This window comes from Panthera uncia, chromosome A2 (assembly GCF_023721935.1).
Source record: "Panthera uncia isolate 11264 chromosome A2, Puncia_PCG_1.0, whole genome shotgun sequence".
In the NCBI taxonomy this organism is placed as follows: domain Eukaryota; kingdom Metazoa; phylum Chordata; class Mammalia; order Carnivora; family Felidae; genus Panthera; species Panthera uncia.
The window spans coordinates 35,730,092-35,756,326 of NC_064816.1; the positions used below are offsets into that span (position 1 = coordinate 35,730,092).

General features: G+C 39.4%; 1 protein-coding gene across 3 annotated transcripts in view; it reads left to right on the plus strand.

The window, feature by feature from the left end:
* The window catches only part of MITF (melanocyte inducing transcription factor), a 219,744-nt gene that overhangs the window by 105,070 nt on the left and 88,439 nt on the right, over window positions 1-26,235 (plus strand). Inside the window, exon 1 of one of the 3 annotated variants that reach the window (XM_049640882.1) lies at window positions 13,964-15,562. The exons of the other annotated variants lie outside the window; for them this stretch is intronic. Coding sequence (XP_049496839.1) covers window positions 15,507-15,562 — 56 coding nt within the window. The 5' untranslated portion in view covers window positions 13,964-15,506. Of the gene's footprint in view, window positions 1-13,963; window positions 15,563-26,235 lie in introns of those variants that run through there. 3 annotated transcript variants of the gene reach the window in all.

Here is a 26,235-nt window from a genome sequence, read left to right on the forward strand (position 1 = left end):
ATTTTAGGGTCGTCATGACCTTTTGGGAACTAAATGTAGATGGAGGAGGAAGATACATCTAGTTGGGATCATGGATGGAGTAATACTGAATGGGCAGATTTTGAAAATGTTTTTCCATAAACCTTTAATCGAAGTCTAACATTTCTACTGAAAAGTCTACACGTCTTATGTGTACCACCTGATCACTTTCCACCCAGTGTACGAGACCATCATAGCACTCTTGTGCCTTCTGGTAGGCAACCTTTCCCTGGAACATAATCGCTATCCCGACTTCTGACACCATTGATTAGTAATGTCTATGTGTTATTTAACTTTATACAAATGGAATCATGCAGTATGTACTCTCACGTCTGTGTTCTTTTCCTCAACGTTTCGTATGTGAGATTCCTCTCTCTTGTATGTGGCAGCCCTTCATTCCCATGCAGTATTCCCCTATCTAATTACGTCACTGTTTATCTCTTCTGTTGATGAGCATCTGGGTTGCCTACAGTTCTGCGTTCTTATGAGAGGCGCTGCCGTGCACATTATTGCTATATGGTTTTGGTGAACACACATAGACGTTTCTGGTTGGTATGCAGTAAGAGGTGGAATTATCAGGTTATAAGGTAGGCATATGTTCAGTTGTCTTCTTAAAAGTTTTGATTGCATTTGACGCACAATGTTGTGTTAGTTTCAGCTGTACGACATAGTGCTTCAGCTTGTCTATGTTATGCTGTGCTTGCCACAAGTGTAGCTACCATCTGTCACCATACAGTGAGAGCAGAGTATCAGTTAGTATATTCCGTATGCTGTCTTTTATTCCTGTGACTTAGCTATTCCATACCTGAAATCCTGTATCTCTCACTCCTCTTCACTCGTTGGCATACTCTCCCCATGCCCAGCCCCACTAGAGACCATCATTTTGCTATACTTATACTTTTGATTCTGCTTTTTGTTTATTCATTTGTTATTTTTAGATTCCACATATGCGTGAAATATGTAATTTTTTTTTCTCACTTGATTTATTTCACTTAGCAAAATACCCTCTAGGTGCTTCCATGTTGCTGCACTTGGTATGATCTCATCCTTTTTATGGCTGTGTAATATTCTAGTGTGCGTGTGTGTGTGTGTATGTGTGTGCATGTATACATCACTTCTTCTGAATGTTCCATTTGCTTCCTTCCTGACCGACATTTGGTAATGCATCTCTATTTCATTTTATTGAGGAATGTATATGATTTTCCATAGAAAGGGATGATGGGTGCATGAAGGGTAGTCTAGGCAAGAGGAACAACCCAAGCAAGAGTATGTAGCTAGGGTTAGAGAATGAGTATGTTTTATTTGCTTGGAAATTTTATATTGCTTGGAATACTTATAGTAGTTGAGACTAGAAAGGTAAAGTTGGCCTTGATTACCTGTCTGCATTAGAAAATTGAACTTCATTTATTCGGTGTTGATGACACTTTAACTTTATTAAAATAGTTGCATAAAAATAGCAAGCCATGCTTTAGGAAGCGTTATCTAGTAGGTTGGTGTAGGGTTCTTGGAGGGGAGTGGAGAGAATAACTTACCAGTTCAGGCCAGAACTGAATCATGGCAGAATAACCATGAAGGCAGAGGAGATGCAGTTTGGTGGCTGATGGGTTAGAAGTGGCAAGTGGCTGGACAGTGGAGGGTTAAGGGGGTAAAGACTAAAAGATACCTCTGACCTGGTGGTATGTTAGCCAGTATGACAAGATTCACTATTAGCCTTCTTAGTGAGGGACGTCTATTTGCTGTCTCTATTTCTTCACTTCCCATACACTTCATACTTTTTAATGTTTTGTTTCAAATTGTTGACTCCATCTAATCATTAATATGTCTAAAACCTATTGGTTTGGTAAAGAGCAATAAAATGAATAAACATGTACCCATTATATCTAAAGGCACAGAGCATTCTAGAAGTCTCATCTTTGAATTACAGCCTTCCCTTTACCCCCCACCAAGCTAACTGGTACCTTGAATTTTAGGCTAATCCCTCTCTTGATTTTCTTTCTTTCTTTCTTTTGTTTGTTTATTTTTGAGAGAGCGAGAGAGCGAGCCAGCATGCTCAAGTAGGGGAGGGGCAGAAAGGTGGGGGGGGGTGGTGGACAGAGGATACGAATGGGCTCTGTGCTGACAGCAGAGAGCCCGATATGGGGCTAGATCTTGTGAACTGCGGGATCATGACCTGAGCTGAAGTTAGACCCTTAACCAGCAGAGCCACCCAGGTATCTCTCTCTTGATTTTCATTATAGTTTTTCTGTCTCTTATCTGATGTTTAGCAGCATCCCTGTGCCCTGCTTACTTAATGCCAGTAGCACGCACTTGCCTATTTGTAACAGCTGAAAGTATCTCCAGACCTTGTCAAGTGCCCCCTGGGGACAAAATCATCCCCAGTTGAGAACCACTGCTCTTCAGTGTTAGGGTTCAGTGAAATGGCATTGAGTTCCCAGGACTGACAGGAAAGAGCCATCATGTAACTTCCCTTACTTCCATCCTGCCCCCTCCCAGCCCCAGGCTAGTGACTGTGGACAGTGGTACGTTCTTGCCTTTTGGTGCTGGACCTTCCCTGGTCCTGGAGGTCAGCCATTTCCTCTGCCAAGTGCTGGTGACTATTTTCCATATTCCCATGAACCATAAGTCCACTTTATATCTACCTGCATCTCTCTTTGCGCGAATCCCTCTGCTCCTTGAGGGAGTCTTTATGGGCCTGATAAGATGCTTATTGCATTTCTTCCCAACAAAAAAGCATGTAATTTGGAGATTGTCGTGAAAAAAATATAATAAATATATATTAATAAGTCAAAGTTAAAAGTGTCAATAAACTGAAAGATGCCCCTATTTTAAACACACATTTTATAGCATTATCGATAGTTTGATACTGATTCGGGCTTAGGCATTATGGAAAATATGCAGATTGGTAAAATGATGGGGACTTTGATCTTTAAAATTAAAATCAGAGAAATTTAAGTGAAAATATATTTTGGTGGTACACAGCATTCCCATAAATTTGTGCCTGAAATTTTTTTTTTTTTTTTAAGTACAACACAAACCTGTCCATGAATCCCAAAGCATTATAAAGTTGGCTCCATCTAGTGTGTGAAAGTATTATACAGCTAGGGGGGAAAATCTGTACTGGAGATCTCTCGGCACCTCATTATGAAATTAGAAAAAAAAAACAAATTAAAACGAAAGTGAACTGTAAGCTATATTTGTGCCCTAGGAGGTAACACAGGCAGAAGTGACCTTCTTAGTGAGAGAGAAGTCGTTATATATTGAAGCATCAACATCAAACATGCCTGACATTGTGTTCCAACCCAGCCTTGCCCTGCCCACTACCCCCCCCCCCCCCCCCCCCCCCCCCCCCCCCATTTTCTTTCTTTCTGGAGGTCTTGTTTACAGGCACGTGATGTGTCACTTCCATTATGATATTCTCAGTCCTACTTGGCCAGGTCCCCACTCTTCCTGTATGGAACCATATCTGAGAGTCATGCTCATTTTCGACTGTTCGGTGAGCAGTTGGGGCTAGGCCCACTTCAGAGCCCTACTTGGTTCAGAACCCTACATGATTTTCTTTATCCCACTAAAATTCTTTGTAGCTGTCTGAGCTTTTCACTGCAGTAGAGTAGGTCCCTATTTCCAGGTTGTGTTTGATCTTGTTACCTCTGAAAGATTCTGGCACATTCTTCACTTCTTTCAGTCAGCGTTCCCCAAATTTTAGCCATTCTCATGCTAGCTTCATGACTTTTGCCCCCATTTACTACTGGGGGCCCAAGAAAATTAAAAATATATTTCAAAGGAGATGATATAATGGCAACCACAAGTGGAAGTACATATAAAATAAATGCAATAAAATTGAAAGAAAATTGTTAGATTCTTAAAGGTGTATTGTCCGAAAGTGTCTGAGCCTGAGGTCTGAGCATTTTTGGTTTACAAAGGGCAAGTGTTGAGAGCTTGAAGACATATTTGCATCAAACAGAGACTTTTCCTGGGATGAAAGACATTTGAAAGGGCTTTTCTCACTGTGTAATTCTGTGGTTCTTTATTGTGGAGTCTGTGTGTCTCCATTTGAGATCATCTTGTGTCCCACACTTGGGCAAACTGCTCAAGTTCACCATCTTTGCCAAAGGAACTTCATAATTTTCCTCCTCGTTTCCCAAAGGCCTTGTTTCCCCTAAAAAGGGGAATAATTTTTTTTGACTAATTCTTTTCTGAGCACTTCCTTCCTTCTTCTTCCATTAACAAGTATAAATTGTGCTGATATCTCACATTTTCTCACTCTCTTTTCCAACTAGATTAAGTTACTTGAGGACAAAAATTGTGTGTTTATGCTTCCTTCTAGCGAATACCATTCATTTAATTCATGCTTGGCATAAATATGCAGGGAAGCAGGCTTCATTCCTTTTTTTTTCTTTTTTTTTTAAGGTAAATCATGGTCAGAAGTGGTCCAAAAGATCACCATGGTCAATTAATTAATCATTTAGCTCATTGACAACTAGTTTTGGGCACAATCTCTGGATCTGGAATGGTGCCGGGTTAAGAATGAGGAGGTGAACTTAACAGACCTGCTTTATGCCTTCATGGAATTCGGAATCTGGTGTGGGGGGTGGGGCAGAGACAACTAAAAAGGCCAGTGCAGTGCAGGCTTCTAATTATAGAATTAGTCTGCTTTTGTGATTGTTGGGTAGCTCACGTAAACTTGGAACAGAGAAGCATAAAGGAAAGCATGTGGGCCCTGGAGTTTCAAACCCCACATCTATACCTTATTAACACCCTTACTTTGGGCAGGCTACTCACCTCTCTCCCTGTCCTTTAGTGTCTTTATTTAAATTAAAAGCGATGAAATACACATAAGGTGTGATATGCAAATACAAGGTATAGTTATCATTGTGACAATATAATAAATTCTATCCTCTCTCCTCCCTGCCCTTTTTAAAAATGAGATAGAAACACAATGTCATTTTTTTCAAATAATTCAAATTTCCTGTCTGGCACACTTGTAAATGAAAATGTATTGATCTTCCATCCAGTATTAGAAAGCAAGCATCCTTGTTAATGGGAATATCATTGTGGATAGTGCTTAAAGATCGCAAAGCCACACAATTTTCAAACGGTGTTTAAATTAATAAGTGATTTGAGCATTCAGAGGCACTCCAAAACATTTCTCTCTTCAGGCTCTACAGTCCCTGATATCAGTGTTTTATGTCAAGGATATCCAACAGTGCCTGGGACATAGAAGGCGCTCAAAAAAATATTTGGTGAATTTTTACCAGAATCAAGTTCCTGGGCCTCCCATAGATAGAAATGAGAACAGATCCAAAAGTCAAGGCTTTATTGGAGCTACAGCTGGAGCTGAAGGGAATTACAGCACCCAAAAGAGTAGTCAGGTTGGCCTCCCTGAACAGAGAGGAGAGGCCCCCTTATACCGAGAATGCACCTCTCAGGTTGCCGCTCTGGTCCAATAGGTTGAGGAGGTAAAGGGAAAAAAGTGGTGCCTCCTCCTGATTGGTTGGAATGGCCTCATCCTGATTGGTCCATATTGGCAGGTAAGTCAGGCAGCTCATTGGAGATTTTTGGAGCCTGGGTCCTCTGCTTTAAGTCTGGCATGTATATGGGGCTGCATCCTTGGCCACATCCTGGTTCTGCTCTGTGAGAGACCTAGTTTAACAATAACAGCCCACAGAGAGTGTCCCAGGTGCTTGTTTTTTACTTGGGGCTTGTTCCTAACTGTTAGAAGGAGTGAGTTTGAATGAGAATATTTTGATTTTTCTTATTTTTTTATTCATGATTTAGTTTGCATCTCTTAAAAATGAAAAAAAAAAGTTATTTGATATTAGAAGCCAGATAAGCCTGAATAAGAATGGTTATTGTTATCCGCATCTGCTTTGCCATTATGCCTGTAATACCTGGCAGGTAATTAATACTTAGTAAATATTAAAATTAGGTAGCTTTGTTGGCACTATTTCTTTTTTAAAGGACACATGGCTGAATATTTTAAAGCAAAGATTTAATTTTTCCTTTTTGTTAGTTTATGGCAGTGTTACTTGAAATTACACAGGCCATTAATTTAAAATATTGGTTATTTTAACATTTTACTATCCACATAAATATACACTTTGATTATAGGCAAGACTCCCTAGGGTGTAAATTAGGTACAGAACGCTAATATGTATCGAGTTTATTATGATTGATTGGATTTAATCAACAGACAGGAAGGATTTATGTGCAAATATTATTTTTCTCATTTTAAATCCTGTTTGCTCAGCATAACTGAAACAGGATGTCATTAGAATGAGAGTCAGTACTGAGATGCTTTAGAAGTTTGGGAAATTTGACTAGTAACACAAATTTAATGTAAGGTGATCTATTGAACACAAAGAGGTTGTTTGGTATAGTTTTGCTTATTTAAATATATGATTTCCTGCTTGACCTCTGGGTATATTTATATAGTAAAAATACAAGTTAAAAACATAAATGGCATACTGCGTCAGAGCAGAGGGTTCCCTGGGCTAGAATTTTTTGCCTGTAGCTAAGACAGCCATTGAAAAGGCATAGTTAGTTGTCCACTATCACAAGTTACAGATTATCAACTTTTAGTTTTTGGTTTTTTATTATGAATGTATAATTCACAAATATCCCTCTGGACCTTTCCTGACCTCATATATATTGAGGATCTGTGTAACCTCTTCAAATACCAGTTTTCAAAAGTATCTTCACTATTGCCTCCAAATGGTAACTGTTATTTGCCATAGTGTTGAGGGTCTCAAGGCTAACTTTTTATTCCCTATAGTATTTTGAAATCAAGTACCTATATATAGAGAGAGAGAGAGTGAAAGAGAAAGAGAGAGAGCGTGAGAGCACTCAGGGGAGGGGCAGAGAGAGAGAGGGAGAGAGAGAATCCCAAGCAGGCTTCGTACTGTCAGTACAGAGCCTGACATGGGACTTGATCTCACGAACAATGAAATCATGACCTGAGCCAAAATCCAGAGTCAGACACTCAAAACTGACTGAGCCACCCAGGTGACCTGAGTGCGCTTTTTTTTTTTTTTTTTTTTTTTTTTTTTTAAGGCACTGTGCTAAGTATTTGCCTTACTTCATTTAATTATCACATTAATCCATCAAATAGGTAATATTCATGCCCCATTTTACAGATGCAGATTTTGAGACTCAGAAATTGAATGACTTGCCCAAGGTAAAATAATGAGATGAACACAGTGTGTGTGTGTGTGTGTGTGTGTGTGCACTTTACATGCACCACTACACTATTTTGTCTCTGATTGAAAAGTGGTTCTGTTTGTACCTCTAGGGGAGACATCTCAGCTACTTGTTCATTCATAAAATAGTGGCCTCTCAGAGGTTTGCTGCCTACTGATTGAAACCACTTTTCTGGGTCCTTACCACATCTTGTACACATTGGGAGTTTTTGTACCTCACTCTTGACTTCCATACCACCTTCCACCATAGCGTGATTGTGTACAAGAAACAGTCTATCTCTACCTTCAACTCAGGTTTTGGAATCCAAGTACTAAAATTACATGAGTAGATGAGAAAGTTTAGCTGACGAAATATCCATCCCTTTCTTACCTTCGTGCCCTTTTCCAGCTCCTCTTCGGACCATAAGGGATTTAGGTGGTTCTTCGAGTTGTTCGTGCCCTGATACCTCTTTCAGAGATGGTAGGTTGGGAAGGATAGATTCCTTCACTTCAGCAGCTACAGTGATCTGTGGAGGCCATTTCTAATAGATTCTGTTGCTTTAAAATATTTTAATGTCTTGACTCTTGCTGTGAAGAAGAAAGAATCTGAAGTCTTAGATGATGAGGATGATGGTGGTCGTGGTAACGCATTCCTGCTTCAGTCCTCAACACCCTTAAGAGGATGGCAAAGACACCCTATGGGCTCATTTGCTCTCCAGTCTTTAATTATTTCCAAAAAGTGACTACAATAAAAGAGAAGTCCACATTTTTCTTTTTAAATGAGTTAGGCGTTAAACACTACGGTGAGAGAAAAATACCATGGTTTTAAACTCCTGAAGTGGAAAATTTTATTTATCATGAAGTCACATCGTAAATAACTTTGGGCCCCCACAATGACGACAGCCTTATCTTTTCCTGTTTATTTCCCCAGATAAAGGAAAGTAAATTGCAGTTTTACTAAATTTCTCGTTTGAAGAAATGCCAATCAAAGTGGCATAATCTCATCAGTGTTTGTCTCTCCAGCTCCTTGTTGTCTCATGAACTTGGCCTGTATTGTAGATTGTGATCTACTTATTGCAAAATACCCCAAATAACAAAGAAACGGCCTCTGAATCTCCGTTAGTGCAAGAACCAGTGTTTCTTTTGAAGTGAACCCTAAGAGAATCTCAGAAAGCTCAATATAAAATTATTCTGTTATATTGATTATTATATTCAATGAAAGACCAAACTGTTACTTCATGTATCTCTCCCTTCGTTAATTGCTTAAAAACTGACTTCACACAACATTTGAGATGCCTCTTTGCCAATTATATTTTTATTCTCAGGACAGGTTTTTCTAAATGGTCTTTAAAAAATTAATTTTTCGTTCCAGATGTTTGCATAAGCATTTAAACGGTTCTTTAATAATGTCGGAGTGAGCCTAAATCAAGTTTACCTGGGGTCATCTTGGTCCCGTCTGCTTTTCCTTGTTGCAACCTTAAAAGGCTTCTTTGTGTGCCAGGTACAATGAGCCGTCTTTCAGAAGATGCTGGACCATCATTTTTACAGTGAGATCTGTTCTTGGTAGTAGAAGAAAATAGAAACAGGATGAAAGAGATCATCGTGATTGAATGGTACTGAACAGTTATTTCTGCAGATAGGTGGTCATTAAAAATTGCCTTCAGGGGCGCCTGGGTGGCGCAGTCGGTTAAGCGTCCGACTTCAGCCAGGTCACGATCTCGCGGTCCGTGAGTTCGAGCCCCGCGTCAGGCTCTGGGCTGATGGCTCGGAGCCTGGAGCCTGTTTCCGATTCTGTGTCTCCCTCTCTCTCTGCCCCTCCCCCGTTCATGCTCTGTCTCTCTCTGTCCCAAAAATAAATAAAAAAACGTTGAAAAAAAAAATTAAAAAAAAAATTGCTTTCAGTCAGGCTGTGAGGGCTTCAAATTAGAACTGCTGGACCCCTTTCTTGTCACTTTGTATCTCAGTACTTACTCATGAAGGTCAATTGTGTTCAGCAACTTAAAGTTTCCAAACATAGTATATAATTGTGCTTCCCATTCATGCCTGTTGACGCTTCCTTTCTAATTAATTAAATGCTGTGAGATTGTTCCGTGGAGGGGCCTTTGTTACTGATCTTTTTTAATGTTGTTGTTCGTCTGTCCATTCTTCTTTCCTTCCTTCTTTTCACCCATCCAGCCATCCAGCTAGCAAATATTTATCAAACACTTAATCTGTGCCAGGCACTGAGAATAAAATAAATACAAAGGACCCTGCCTTCAAGGACAGAAGACAATTAGACAAATAAAATGATCATACCTGGAGAGGGAGGTGGTGGGGGTGGCGGAGGGGACTTCTCTGAGGGAGAAATGTCACACCTGTAAAGCCCTCCTCTGGAAGGTGAGGAGGAGCCGGCTGGGGGGGGAGTCTCTGGAGGAGGCCGAGGAGAACACCTGGCATGCGTCCCCTCAACCCAGTATTACGACGGCACGGGTATGGGAGTTTGGGTTTCTGTGGTGTGAACCCCTGAAGAACAGAGTCCCTGGCTTCCTCACTGCTGTCTTGCACACGGCCCTGAGAAGACACCTCGCACATGCTGGGCCAGTCAATGTTTGCACTGCAGGGGCCTTTCAGTGCCTCGTACTTTTCCCAGAATGGGGCATAATGATGTGTGGGGAGAAGGGGGCGTGTGTTCTTTACTCTTGAGAGATTTTTGAGTTTCATCATCACACTCACGGTACTCTTTAATTACCTCATAATAAGGCTTTCACTGAACGTTCGTTCAAAGTATGTCCATAATTCCAAGTGGATGTTTTAAAGGAGTAAGCTCTACAAGTAGAAACCTCTCTATTCAACAAACGAGGGTGCTTACCTTCTGGGGTATTTTCTTGCCACTCTTAGATAGTTTACATAGAATATATTATATGTATATATGCTATAATATATTATATATTAGTGGGAATATATATTATATTCCTGGACCTGACTTCACATTGGACTTTTATGAGAGTTTTTTTTTTAAACACACAGAATTCCAAACTCACCTGCTAGAGTCTCATTCAGCCATTTGTTTCGGGAAAGATCCCTGACATTAAATGCTCCTGTTTTGATGTTGGGGGAATAGGGTGGGGAGAAGAGTCCCCAGGCGCTTGTGATAGGAGTACAGGCTCGGGAACTATTGGCTGGCATCATACTGAAACATTTGAAGAGAAGGTACGTGCTTCCTAAATTGGCTGTGGGGGGTAGTTCATGCATCAGTATAATGCTGGTCACACAATGATCCCTCAGCTCTTAACTGTCTGAGGCCAGTGAGTAGAAGTGTGAGTTTCCTAAAAACAGCAATGACTATCAAAAGAAAAGACAGAAGAAAATGGTGTGCTGTGGGAGCAATAAAACATTTGATATCCAAGTAAAGTAAGAATTCTGACAGCGATAAGGGTTCTACTTTTCCTCTGCTGAGTTTTGGACAGGGTAACAAGTAAAACCTCTTATCTCTTCTCTCACCCATTCAAAGTGGTGATTGGATTTTTCCTTCCAAAAAGATTCCAAGGCCCAAATTTAGCATCTAAAGGAAAATTTGACTGTCACTTGGATGGTTGATACTTTTAAGTTCCATTTTAGTTAAGGTCATCTTTGTAAAGGTCAGTAAGAATTCTGATGACTCTAGTTTTTTTTTGCTGAAATTTGGGGCAGGGAGTAGTAATTAAGATTTGAAATGCACTGGAATACAGGTAATATTTTTACTCTGCATTTGGTGTTTTGTGTTTTTTAAATATTCTTTTTCCTTTTTCTCCACTTGCATTTCTTTGTGTTTAAATTTAGGGTTTTTATGTGTGTGTGTGTGTGTGTGTGTGTGTGTGTGTGTATGTGTATGTATGTGTATATAATATATATATGTATATATATATATGCATAAACATATTTATATGCAGTTGGGATACTCATCTGGATAATACAGATGTGCACAAGAGAGTTATTTTCATGTTATAGATTAATGCATTTTAAAGATTTTTTTTTAAAGTAACTTTTTAAAAAAATTTTTTAGTTTTAGAGAGAGTGCGAGTGGGGGGTAAGGGTAGAGGGAGAGAGGAAGAATCTCAAGTAGGTGCCCCAGAATTGAATCTCAGCACGGAGCCCAACGCAGGGTTTGATCCCATTGCCCTGGGATCATGACCTAAGCTGAAATCAAGAGAGGGATGCTCAACCGACTGAGCCAGCCACGGACCCCCATTTTAAAGATATTTATTGAACATCAACCACAGACGAGTATATTCCACTAGGTTCTAGGGATACAATGGTGAACAAAAAAGACAAGGTTCCTGCTCCTCTGAGACATTTGTTGAATAATGGGGTAACACCTTGAGGACTGGTATTTTATTTTATTTTTAAATTTGTAATTGAAGTGTAGGTGACATACAGTATTATATTAGTTTCAGGTGTACAACATAGTGAAATGACAAATACATTGCAGAACACTCACCATGATAAGCGTACTTACTGTCACTGGACAAAGTTATTACAGTGTTACTGACCGTATTCCCTCTGCTGCACTTTCTGTACCCATGCCTTATTTATTTTATAACTGGAGGTTTAATCTCTTCAACTCTTGCCTATCCTCCCACCCCTCTCCCCTCTGGCAACCACCAGTTTGTTTTCTTGTATTTATGAGTCTGTTTCTTTGTGTTTGTTTGTTCGTTTGTCTTCCAGATTCCATATGTAAGTGAAATTATATGGTATTTGTCTTTCTCCTACTTATTTCACTTAGCATAATACCCTTCAGGTCCATCCATATTGTCACAAGTGGCAAGATTTCATTTTTCTTTATGGCTGAGTAATACTCCATTGTGTGTATATATACCACCTCTTCTTTATCCATTCATCTATCATTAGACACTTAGGGTTTCATATCTTGGCTATTGTAAATAATGCTGCAATAAACGTAGGGGGACATCTGTCTTGAATTGGTGTTTTGTTTTCTTCAGGTAGATACCCAGAAGAGGAATTACTGGATCATATAGCAGTTCTCTTGTTAATATTTTGAGGAACCTTTATACTCTTTTCCATAGTGGCTGTACCAATTTACATTCCCACCAACAGTGCCTGAGGGTTCCTGTTTTTTTCACATCCTTGCCAATACTTGTCATTTCTTGTCTTTTTTATACTAGCCGTTCTGACAGGTGTGAGGTGGTATCTCTTTGTGGTTCTGATTTGCATTTTCCTGATGAGGAGTGATGTTGAGCCTCTTCTCATGTGTCTGTTGGCCATCTGCATGGCTTCTTTGGAAAAACATTTATTCGAGACCTCTGACCCTTTTTTTATTCAGGGGTATGTGTGTGTGTGTGTGTGAAGCAGATAGGTATTTTAGTATTGGGGAAATGTATGTAGTATTTCATAAATTTTGTACATGGCAGCATATGTACACATTTAAGTCAAACTTTACTCCATTTGCTGGTGGGTATTTCAATGCTGTGGCCAAGAACACTGCTGTAATATAGATCTTTCTAAAGTACCATGAATAGTTGAACACATGCCCCTTAAAAGTAATTTTATTTAAATACTTATGTAAACAGTCAATGGACGGCCTTCTTGGGGGTGGTGGATTATCTGGGATGAAAGGTCAGGCGATGTCATTGGCTGAACGTGCCAGGGGAGCATTTGGCACCACTTTGTGTCCCTGATGGAATGGCTGGAATTGATACCATTGGTTTCATGGTCAACATTTGAGATCTCATGGAGGGTACAAATTTTCCCTGTGTGTAAGCATGTAATAAATCAGGGTTTCAGTTCTAAAACTTACCCGGTACCTTGTAACTTAATGCACTTTCAAATAGTGCCCGAAGTAAGAGGGAGTCCAGCTCAGTCTTTTTAAAGATAATCTAGCTATCCCTTAAAGTTCCAGATACAGTGATTTCCTACCCTTTCTATTTTCCTTCATCTTCTACTTTCTCTATGGTTTTTCTTTTTTTGCTATGTTCGTTTTACTTTGGTTCTCTAGGTCGGTCATTGTGAATCAAGGATAACAGCCCTAACCGTCATCATAACCATAACAGCTGGTTTTTAATTGAGAGCTTACTATATGTCAGAGACTAACACATCACTGTATTATATTCTTCAGTTCTAACAGCATCCTGTGGGATAGGCACTTATCATTTGCCTTTCTCAGGGGAAGAATCTGGGGCATGGCAAGTTTGGTAAATTTGGACAAGGTCACAGACTTAATAAGTGGTGGAATTTCAGCCTGGATAAGTTGACACCAGAACCTTTGTACTTTATTTTTATGACATTTTGTGACAGAGGTAGGAGAAGAGAGGTTGGGTAGGTTAGTGTGTATGTGTGTGTGTGTGTGTGGGGGGGGGGGTTAGATAGTATAGCATCTTACTCCTCTGTTTACCCCAGCACCCAGCACAACACCTGGTGTGTAGGAAGTACTCAATAACTACAGTTAGTGAATGCAATTATATTACATTAGGGACCTGGATTCCCTACCCTACCCTACCCCAAGTCTTTTTATTGGTCTTTAGTTTTGTCAGCACTCTGTTCACTATTCTGAACTTCTTTTCACCCTTTCTACCCTCAGTGCTCTCTCATCCCCCATGAACTATCATCATGTCCTACTAGGACCATTTCAGTAGCCAATCTTGGCTCTCTTTTAGCTGAGTCTCAACATAGCAGCTAGAGGGAACTTTCTAAAACTCAAATCTGAGCCCTTTGCTCCTCTGCGTATAGTCTCTCTGTGGTTTCCTGTTCATCTTGGATCAAAATCAAGTCCTTCTCCCTGTCCTACCAGGTCCCATGTGGTCTGGCCCAGGTCATTGCTTTGGTTTCATGGACACCATGCTTTTCTCTCCCTCTCTGTCCTCCCAACTATAGTGGATCATTCTTGTAATTCCCACCTCAGGATTCTTGCACGTATATATTATTACCACTGCTCAGAAGACTCTTCTTCCACGCTCTCCTTTCCCCCGAGAGGCTAACCCTGCTGAGATCTCAGCACAGAGGTCCCTGCCCAAGAGAAGTCTTTTCTGACCCTTACATTTTAAGCCTTTCCAGCTCCCTGTAGAAGTTATTACATGTAGTATTATCTGACAGTGTGATTATTTAATATGTGTGTCCCACTAGCCCATAAACTCCAAGAGTTTACACAGTGCCTGGGACGTAGTAGGTGTCCCCTAAATATTTATTAAATAAAAGAGTGAATGAATGAACAAATGAGCAAAGAATAAAAAGAACTAGCAATAGCCTGCCTGAGACTACCGACTAAAGATTTCCTATTATTAAAGGGAGGTGAAAACAAAGATAATTTCATTGCATTACGGAATTCACGCTTGATTATGGCTTGTAGAGAATGCATTGTTTTCCCATCATTAACTTTGGAGATAAACTCTTAGGCACAGAGAGGTGAAGTAACTTGCCCAGGGCACACAGCTAACCGGTGTCACATGTCTTCGTTCTGACCTTTGAATGGTGTGTAGAGAGAAACATACATATTTTCATAACTCTCCAGCACTCTGGTGTGCTGAGTCTGTAGGATTTCCATCAATATTTGGTAATATTGATGTTGTCATGTTGGAATTTTAAGAACGTCTTTTGAGAATGCGTGTTATTTTTATTTCTTCTTGTACACCAATGCTTCCAGAATTAATTGGGTGACAGTCTAAGAATACACAGATATATGGCCTGAAGATGTGTATGTCCTAAAAGATGGTGTCCACAATTAGAAGCAGCTTGTGTTTGGTTCCCACCAGGACTTGGTAGGGACAACCCTCATCCGCTTGGGGTCTGAGGGTGAGGAAGTCTGTCTGGATCTCTAGCCTGCCAGTAGGAGAGCATGTGCGATTATCAGATCCAGTTCCAAAAATGCCTGAGATCTCTCAAAATGAGAAGGGACGCAAGCAATCCTACAGCCCTCCTAAATTCTGAGACTCCGTTAAGTGTTAAAAATTCCCCGGGATGTGAAATTACCTCCCTTTCAAGTTCTCCACTAACTAACGCGCAGCCGCTGCAAACCTCAGCCGGTACCTGCAATCTGGAAGGCTAAGAGAGAGCATCCCGAGGTGCTCGCCTGGCTGCTGGGTGAACTGTTGGCCTGCCTGGGTCCTTGCATCGTCCCTTTAGCAGTGTGAGGCAGCATTTTTGTCCTGCAGGTACAGTAGGTACTGGATTAAACAGGTCTGCTGTTGAAGACAGACACCAGGCACCGTTCTAGCACGAGCTGTGTTTGGATTGGAGTTTCCAGGGCCTTATCAGGAGCCACCCCTAGTGACACAGCCAGTGCCAGAACTAACTTTGACTTTCACTCTTCGCCAAGGGCTTGAAGAGCACCTTAAAGGAAAAAAGATGGAGGCGCTTAGAGTTCAGATGTTCATGCCTTGCTCCTTTGAAAGCTTATATCTGTAAGTGAAGTTTTATTCTGGAAATAATCCCGGGACCACTTAACAGGAGCGTTTTTTTTTTTTTTTTTTTTTTTTTTTTTTTTTTTTTTAAGGGGGAGGCTAGAGAACGGGAAGGTTTTATTGGGAGTTAAAAATACTGGAACTGTTACTTTGTTACTGTGGCTTTAATCAGCTTCAGCTGTAGCCTCTAATATGCGGCCAGGACAAGGATAACAACTAATTTGTTGGTGGGGGGGTGGAAATGCTGGCCCATTAGCTTTGTCTTGTTTAAAATTGAATGTCGGTCTTCAATTAATAATGCCAAAAAAAAAAAAAAAATGACCTATTGAACAATCCGAGAACAGAGCTTGATTTATGATTATGGAGTAGGTTGCAGCTCAGCTTCGTCATGAATAAAAAAGGATTTTCTTCAGGAAAACGAGTGTCCCTAGCAGTAGCATTTGTCAAAATTGCCTTATTGCAAACCCTTTGGATTTTTTGCTTTCTCCTTTTTTTCTTTTTAAACCTTACTGTGGAACAGTAGCAGTTGCATTTATAAACATCTCGTTTGCATTTCTGTATATTGATTTCTTTTTCTCTTTGAGAGGAAAACAAAACATCCAAACATCAGAGTCATCTGCCTGGCGTGTAAGTGTAGAACAAATTTGAAATGGGCAGTTTCAAACAAATACTAAAAAAGAGAAAGACTAAGTAGATGATAGCGCCCCCCCCCACCCCCCTTTAACATTTACTTTCAATGTTAGATGATAAGATTTGAAAACAATACTAAAAGCTGTGTCCCTAAGTGAATAGGCATTCAAGCAAATCAACTTATGCAAAAGCCACCTTTGGAGCTTAATAATTATTTACTGAACGTTCCTGGGTCATGAGAGAGGTTGTGATTAAGTCAGAAAAGCATTATGTTCAGCAGCTTGTGAAGGTGTGTTTAAAGACGACAAGAATAGTGGAAAAATACTAAATGTAGCAGAACTATTTTTAGAATTTGATTCTTAAAAAATGAATCCCCACAAATTGAAGCACAGTTAGAGTTCATTGTGTTTAGTAGGTACATCTTTAGAATTTCTTATAGTAGCTTTTAAAATGATTTCTAATTTTTTTGCGTGATTTTTGCTGTATTGAGTTTGCTTTCACTTGTATTTTTCATTCTGTAGGTCATAAAAACAGTTTAATGACTTATTTCTTTGAAAAAAATGAGTATTTTATGGACAAAGTTTATGTATATTAATTATGTATTTAAAATGTCATTATGCTAGAAATGTTATAAATTTCTTCCTCGCAAAGCAGATAATAGTTAGGGAGATGATGTCTGCTCTTTGTGATTCATACCCCACAAGAATGTACTATGTAACTTACTAATTTTTTTAATATTAATTTAATGCAAATTAACAGATGACATGAAAGGATAAAACATGCCATTCTGATGCAGCCTAAGGACAGTGATGATGTCACCCTTGAATTTACACCAAAATTAATTCTTACAACTGCTTTTGCTTAATTGATTTTGAATTTCTTTTTCTGGTTAAAGAAAATACTCACCATAGGAGCATGCTTCCCTTCTAAACTCTCAGAATGAAATTCTTAGCACACATCTTTGACAAAACTGTTCACTGAGCTGTTGCCTATTAACTTCTTTGTGCCTGTTCTTTTAGGGAGGGCACATGCTGTGAATTAATTGTTTCTTTTGTATTTTCCTCTAGGAAAGCAAAAGAACACCATAGCAGAAGGCAACATTCTAAGAGTTTTGGCTTCCTAGAAAATAACTTGTCAGTTTTTACTAGTTTTGAGATTTTAAGAAGATGCTGAGGATACCAAATCAAGAATTAAAACACAGAATAGTATAGCTTGTACTTATGGCCCACGTGGTGTGCTGGCCACCATTCTAACCCATATTAACACATTTGATTCTCATAATTGCTCTCTACCTAAGGTACTGTTTTCTCCTTCCATTTTGCAGATGAGAAAATTGAGGTTTGGGTAGGAGAAAAATCCTGCCCATGTCCTGTAACTGAGACATGATAGAGCCACATTTTTACCCTTAGGTATGCTGGCTCCAGGACTTCTGCTCTTTTCTGTTATGTTTTATGGATTTTCATTTAAGATACTGAATGAATTGATGTTTCCTCCTCTGCCTTCTTACGGAGTGGTTTTCCGCAACGCACAGATTTCTGAATTACTCCAGCCATTCCTCATTTGAGCTTTTGAGGGGGGACATACCTAGTCTAGTGCCACAGTATTTGTCTTTCAAATGTATTTCCTTGTATCCAGTTCACTATTGATAATAATTATAAGGCAACTATTTGGGGCAATAGATCTACAAAATATATACATCAATTATAGGATCTGTTCTGACTTGAGAAATCTGAAAATGTAGAAGGAAAGTTTGGCTTAGAATTAAGGAAATGCAGTAGGAGTCCAGAGCTCTTGGGAAAAATATATTCTCTGTCACTGGATGATTCAAGCAAATGGTTTGACTAAAAGGTCTTCTGACACTAAGATTCTAATATTATCTGATTTTAAGAGGTGGAGTATTTGTTAGGATAGAGCCACCACATTTATTCACTGAACAGGCATTTATTTGATCCTACTGTGTGCCAAGTATTCTTCTGGGTGCTAGGGAATCTATATGTGAATAAAACATAAAACAAAAATCCTGTCCTCATGGAGACCGGGTCATGAAGGACTATGCACATTTCAGCTCCATTCTTAAGTCTGGGCCTCATCTTTGCAGTTCAGAGTGACTGCTGGACCTCCAACCATTACAGCCAAAGTCTAGGAGACATGATGGCAGAACTTAGACGTGAAGCTAAACTAACCAAGTTCCTGGAAAGCTGGGTAGTGTTGTGAGTGGCACTGTACCAGCTAAAACGAGGAGAAAATAGGGAAATGGATATTGGATTGTTTGAGTTATAGATTTTAGGCCAAAACTTTACTTTTTCCAGAATGACTTATATTTCCTAAATGTCACAAAAACCAGCTGTGGTACTGCAGGGCACATCAAACTGGGCTTAATAAAAAATGGAGGTTGGCCTTTGCAAACGAATATCTGATGTTCAGGGTTTTCAGGGCTTCACAGGTCATTCGATTCATTTGCTCAGTGTCATCCAATGCTGGCTCCTTCTTTGCATTTCCTCCTTCTCTGTCCTTTCTTCCTTCAGTCCACATTACTGTTTCAACTAGTTGGGCTTTCTTTTCAGTTGGTCCAGGAACTTCCAGACTTACATCTCACCATCTTTCCAAATCTTTGCATAAAGAGAGTTCTTTTACCCCAGTAGTTATAGTCCAAAGCATTGGACTGACTCTTGCTGGACCACTTTGGAGCACAGGCCCATGTGATGGATATGCTGATTGGCCAATCCTGGGTTGTGTTTCTATACCTGGAGTCAGCAGCAGCGTTATAACCTCATGAACTGAAAGTGAGGAGGCTGGTCCTTCAAGATGAAATCAGGGTGCATCACCAAAGAAGTGGGGCAAGATGCTGGGCTGCTCATGAGGCCATCACTTGTCCTTTGGTCTGGATTTCCACACAGTATTGCAGACTTCCCATGTTGGGAAGGTATGTCCTAGGCATGCGTAAAGAAACTTCTTCCTTTTAAAATACTGCAGGTGGAGTGTCATGTCATGCCATCTCAATTATTTGCACCTTACAGGGGATGAGTCTTTCAGAGCATTTTAAAACATAGCAGCTAGGCGCGAATGGGATTCCACAGTTGGATAGAGTAAGCAAGAATTGTAGAGTGTGGCCTAGTGGAAGGGAGCTTGATATGAAAGACAGAGAGCTTGAGTGTGCAGCATCTTAACTTTATAGGTTTTATAACCTTTTGATGGCCTGGCTCTCCGAGGCACTTTCCTGTAGGGAATTGAGGGCTAAGAGTATGCCAGCCCGTAGTGGCATCTGTGGAAGATGGAGAACAGTTGTGGTCATAAAATGAGGAAATGGCATCCTCGTATCCCTGGTTGAAAATATCGTTTAGTAAGAGTTGACATTCTCCTTAGTTACAGAGTGTACTGAAGTGAGAAACTCTGCGAGTGGTGAAAATAACCAACTTAAAAAAAATCTGATGATGAAATTGCCTGGAAGAACACTGGTCATATATTACTGAAGTCTCTTAAACATTTTTGGTAATCCTTCCTATTTAAAGAATTTTTTTTTCAGGCAAGGGCTTGCAACATATTTTTATTTTATAAACATGTCAATAATGTTTATATGTTAAACACATTATTTACATTATAACTATATTACATTATTTACGTGTGCCATATTGTAATGGTATATGTATTACATTGTACAACATGTACAAAAAGAGAAAATAAAAGTGAAGGATAAAATTTTTATATAAAGAAACGTTCTTTAAAAAATTTTTTTAACGTTTATTCATTTTTCAGGGAGAGATTGTGAGTAGGGGAGGGGCAGAGAGAGAGGGAGACACAGACTCTGAAGCAGGCTCTGAGCTGTCAGCACAGAGCGTGATGCGGGACTTGAACCCCTGAACTGTGAGATCATGACCTGAGGTGAAGTCGAACACTTAACTGACTGAGCCATCCAGGCACCCCTATAAAGAAATGTACTCATCTTTTCTTCCTGAGCCCCAAGATATCGTATTTTGTATGATATCTTTTGAAGAATACTGATAGACTGGGGGTCTTATTAGGGTTCTCTTTAATTTTGATCTAATCAGTTGCTGAGATTATTCTTGCTGATACTAGCTTAAAATTATTAATCCCGGGGCTCCTGGGTGGTTCAATTGGTTAGGTGTCTGACCCCTTATTTCGGCTCACGTCATGATCTCATGGTTCATGGGACTGAGCCTCGCGTTGGGCTCTGTGCTGAACATGAAGCTTGGGATTCTCTCTCTGCCTCCCTCTCTGCCCCTCCACTCTTTCTCTCTCAAAATAAATAAATAAACTTTAAAAAAAAAGAATATTAATCCGGAATAGATGCAGAGAGTCTTCAGTTTTTACCAATGAATTGGAATCTAAGTGTTGTTGAGAAGTAGAGATTTCAGATTTTAACTTCTATGTCATTGGTGTGGTTCTTTTTAGAATGTTTTCTTCCTTTGGTACAATGAAAGGTACAGAACTTCAAAGGACAGGAGTACTGTCCACTTAGGGCACCGTGATCTTCCTCACTCCTGGCAGAACCTGTCCCTTGGAAAACGTCCAAATATTTGGGGAAGAAAAGGAGAGGAGAAAGACAAGCTGTACTTTGCAATCCTTTTTCTTTACTCTGTGCCAGAAACCTGTAGTGTGTACTGTTTGAGCCGGTAATGTTACCAGAAAAATTTTGGCAGGCTTTCATTTTTTTTCTTGACCACTAAAACCCAGAGTTGATCATGACGGAAGTTCAGAAGATATCCATTTTTGAAGCCGAGCTGTGAAATCTGGTACTTTCACATTTACATGGATTATAATCCATATAAATATAGTCTTAGATGTTTTCAGTACAAGTAACAACACCTTTTCTTACTGGTGCTCGGTTGAAAAGGACATGCTTACATTTACAAAGTGATTACGTAAGAAGGAATGGGAAGGTGAAGATAATGGAAGGGCTGATCATCCAGAAATATTGGATACACAGACTGTCATTTGAAGAGATAGATCCATTTGCCAACTCTCATTTCAGTGATTTGTGAACTTGGACGCACTGGTAGAAGATTCTTCAGAATTTCCTTTTGCTGACAGAACAAACTGGTTTGAGGGGAAGTTTCTGTAAATTCAGCCTGCTGGTTCCTTTTTCTTATGATAAAGTAGTTGTGTTGTAACCATGAAGATCCATTGGCATTACTGGAGAGGTGTTTTTCATTTGTTTGGTTTTAGAGCCTCTAGTCCCCATTTCATTCCATTCCACATGTTGAAATCAGTGCAATAAAGACTCTTCGGAGCTCTTGGAAGGCTTGCTGGAGATGTGGACGGAATGTGAGTTTCCTCAGATGTGGAAGACAGTGTTCTTGTCGAAGAATCAGAGATGTGAGTTCCAGTCCCTACTAAACTCCTTGAGCATGGCTAGGCATTGGATTCAGCTGCAAAATTTTTACAGACAAGCTTATTTCACCATACCTGAAATCAGAATGTCCAGGGTGGGAGACTGGGACACAGTCCTCAGCTAAGTTTGTGGCAGTCACTCTTGGATTTGGAAACTCCTGTGGCTTAACCTATCTATGACATGGCTTTCTCACCTGTGTTTTGCCTTCCCGTGTCTCCAGTGTGTATTTGACCCTCAGTCCTTGTGCTTTTCTGGACATAATTATATTATACTCCAGTGCAGGCTGATGCTAGGCTTTGAGCTCTATCGACTTAATGATTATAATGAAGATTAATTTTCCCTGGAGAAAAATGCTAGGATTTTTTACTTTATATTTCATGAGAGAATTGCAGGATTAAGAATCTCCCTCTACTCCTGCAAAACTTTGTCACATTCTCTGCATTAAATGGGGATTCCCTAAATCTTAAGCGACAGATCCGCTGTGGTCCAAACTTGCGTGTGGACTTGTACAAAATTGTTTCTTGGCATCAAAAAAGAAGAAGCATGTTTATGGTTTAGCATTTCTTTTACTACTAATTTTTTAACTCTGTTCCAGTTTACTGGACTCTGTGACATTGTGGGTTTTTTTTTTTTTTTTTACATCTGTTACAGATTTTGATCCTCATGACAATGTTGATAGGCAGATGCATTACGCAGTCCTTATAAATAAGGAAAACTGAAGCTCAAAGAGATTGAGTAACTTGGCCAAGGTCACATGTTAGTAAGTGGTGGAACTAGACTCTCGGTGGAGAGTCCTCGGTGGAACCGAGTCCTCTCGGTGGAACAGTTCCTCAGCCTGAGGAACTGAAGAGAAGAAATGAAGAAAAAAGTGTATTAGCTCCTTCAGCCCAGAGACTAAGTTTCAACTGACAACCACTTTTCTGCCGTGGGTGACCATGAGAGGGCGACCAAACTGACTCAAAAGGTCTAGTAAAGGGATATTGTCATCACTGTCAAAGATGAGGGGTGCTTGGGCAGATGTCGTGTGGATGGCAGGGGACTGGATTTCATGGAATTTCTGATATATTTAAGTGGTTGATGGGAGCAGTGGAATTCACTGTTTGGATTTAGGAATAGACAGGATACTCGGAGCACATGCCCACATACCTGTACCATCTCAGAGAAGGAGGAGGCTTTGAAGTTATAATACAAATTCAGCCATGGAGGGCGGGCGGGGGACTCTGGTGACAGGTGTGGCTGCCTGACGTCTTACAGCTGCTGTGTTTCCGAATTTACCTTACTTAGCTCACTCAGTCACTGCCGGGCATTAAGGAGGTGGGGTTTGGAGAGGATCAGAGAGGTTGAATGGCTCATTAAAGATCAGACTGCTCAGCAATGACTAGAACTTGTGTCTGGTTGATGGCCTTCCTGCTTGAATCACTATTGAGAAATTCACAGCTCTCCGGGAAGTTGTGCCTCTAGCTTCAGTGCTTTGGGGAAATGTTCGTAAAGGCGTTTGCCTTTCCTTCATTTGGCCGTAAAAGGGTAATTTCTTACAGAGAGAACACCTTCCCATGTGGAACTCTTTAAGAGTCAGATAATCTGGATAGCTGACTTAGTTTTGGAGCATCTCAGAAGAATTTTGTGACCGTGGCTTTAGATGCTGTGAGATTAGAACCAGATAGTCCCGGCACCTGGCACAGAGGAAGCACTCAGTGACTAGTTGTTGAATAAATGACCTTTCCATAATCTGATTAAAAGGAATCAGACTCACGGAATTAGGATTATCTAGTGCAGATTGAGCTTCATGGGCCTTGGATGAGCTCAGTTAGCTTTTAAAATTAAGTTCATTTGGATGACTCTCCTTGCTTATCACTAATGACTTAAGCATCAGATCCTCGGTTTAAAAGTAAGCTTTTGAAAAAAAAAAAAAAAGGTTTTGTAGCCACACGTATTGTTCTCACATAAACTTCGACTTTGAGTTTAAAACATGATGCTCATTTGTCCTGCTAGCTTTTTGAGGGGTAGATATCTTCATTTTTGTTTGTCTATAAGGTGATGATTGCAGATTCAATTACTTCTAAGAGGCTGAGGATCTGGGAGTCATCTTTAACAATGTAGAAATACCCCTCAGGGAGTGTGTGCAGTGAAGTGACTACAGTCTTCCTTTTGCATTTTTTTTGAGAAGATTTATTAAAATAATTTCAATTAGCCAAGCTCTGCTACATTTTCTTTATTGGAGTTTCAGTTTATTTATATGGGTATACTGTATAAATATACATTTTTCCCCCCGATAGGATATTTCTATAAATGCCTTAAATGATATTGTTGTGGGCTTAATGTCTGGAGTCTTAGCGTGGTTGATAACTAGTAATTTTAATTTAAGATGTCTCAAGAATGCTTTACTGTTAATTGAAAGGATTTTTCCCCCAGTATCACAGCCAATGGCTTGTCTTGAGCAGCTAATTAGTGCGATTATTCCACAGCTGCATTTGCTACAGCACAAAGGTTTGCTCCTGTTTTTATCAAAAGGATCAGTCTCTCTGGGAATGTTTTAACCTGACAGGCTTTGAATAGTAAGACCGTTTATTTATTTATTTTTTAATAGCTACTCCCCCCTTCTTTTCTTGGTTCAAAAAACTACATTTGAGCTTTGAACACATACTCAAAAGCGGGAAAATACATTCGCTTTTTATGCACTTTTCCAGAGCCTTACCTGCTAAATATATTATTTTGGGTAACGTCTAGGTATTTTTTCTGTGTGCTTGAGTGCATCATATTAAAATAATAAGCAGGGTATTAACGTTGTTCAATCTGTGTGCGTCTGTAGGAAACTGTGAAGGAAAAAGGGTTTAAGTCTTCTGGAATGCTCAAGACATGCAAGAGAACCAATGCCCTGGGTACCATCATCACTTTCCCTTCCTACTGTCAAAATACAGTCTGCGATGTACCCCATCTCTTTTGTTCCAGGCAAAGGGGGACTTTGATTATTCAAGTCATTCCTTCATGTTTGCAGATTAGTTCATGTTCATCTTGTTCTTAAATTAGTGACATGTATTCTGCCATTGAAAAGACTGTTATGGCTTTATTGTAATTTGGGGGGGGGACTAAAAAAAAGAACGAAAGAAGTTTATCTATAATTCCACTTTCCATCTGGCAGCTAAGATGACATTTATACAATCCCCGCTAAGCATGTGTATTTGTGTACATAAACACACTTTACTTATTTTAGACTAAAACATAAATACACTTTTATTTCCTACTTTTGTTTTTGTTATATACATTTTTCACTTTGCTCTGTAGTACAGTTTCTTAAAAAATAGTAGTATGTGATATATATATATATATATATTCACCTATTATAATTTTGTTTTTTAACTTATTTTACTGTTAAATATTTTAAATGGCTTTATTTTTCCCCCAACTTTACTGAAGCATAATTGACAAAAATTGCATACATTTGAGGGGCATAACATGATGACTTGGTATATGTACACATTGTGAAATGATTACAGTCAAGCTAATTAATATATCCATCACATCGTTGCTATTTATTTTCCTTTTTTGCCGTGAGAATACTTAAGATCTACTCCTCCACCACATTCCAAGTGTATAATACGGTATTATTAACTCTAGCCGCCATGATGAACATTGGATCCCTAGAACTTGATCTTATTCCTCAAAGTTGGTGCCTTTTGAATAGTATCTCTCCTTACAATTTAATGATAAAGTAATCACTCTCATATTCAGGCAAAATTTTAGGTGGTTCAAAATATTTTGCAATTTGTCAATAGCTTTGTGATGTCAGGTTTTCCACGTTTTGAATTGTGTTCTTAGGAAAATTGTCCCTGGATGTCATTTTTGAGTCATATTCTATGAACAGTATTACAGCTTTTTGATAACACTGTTTTACTCATGCTTTTCTCAGTATGGTTTTCTTAAAGGATTGTAATAATATATATCCGCAGTGGCTCAGACTAAAATGATCAGTACACTTTCTCTGGTAGTGAATATTTTTTTAATTGGGTCACACTGTGAATACTTTTTTTGTAGCTGCCTTCTGTAAGTTTGTTATATTGTGTAGTTTTTATTCCAGTCACAAATCTATTTCTTCACCATTTTTAATGGCTGCATAGTATTACATTATATGAACCTGTTATGATTTCCTGTACTAATTTCCTGTGGTGAGTGTAGTTTTTATTACGTAGCTTTCTGGAACCGTGCAAGGGAGAAGCACAAACATCTTTTCATCCGTTAGCATGTGCAGAGTTTGAAGGTTCCTATCTTTTAAGGAGTTCATAAGATCTGCCAATGGCTTGAAGGCTTTATTTTGCCTTTTGTTGAAAGGTAAAGAAAATACTGGGATTTATACTCAAGGAAGGAAGCTAAAACTACTCATGCTTCATTTGCAGAGGGACTTCCTTGGGAGTGACTGTTTTCTCAAATGTCACTTTTTTTCCTGTTTCCAGGTACTAAGGTTTTGTACCGTTAGCCCTAAGCAGGGACTTTTTTTTTTTTTTAAGAATGCTATATTGCTGGAAATAAACAACCGAAAATTCTAGCTGATAATAATAGCCATGACAAAGCTTTATTGAGGCAGCACTACATGGCACTCATTATACTAGACAATTTATGTGTATTGTTTTATGTATTATATTATTTAATCCTCACAAAATCCCTGAGAGGTTGGCTCGTAAAATGTAAGTGATGTAAG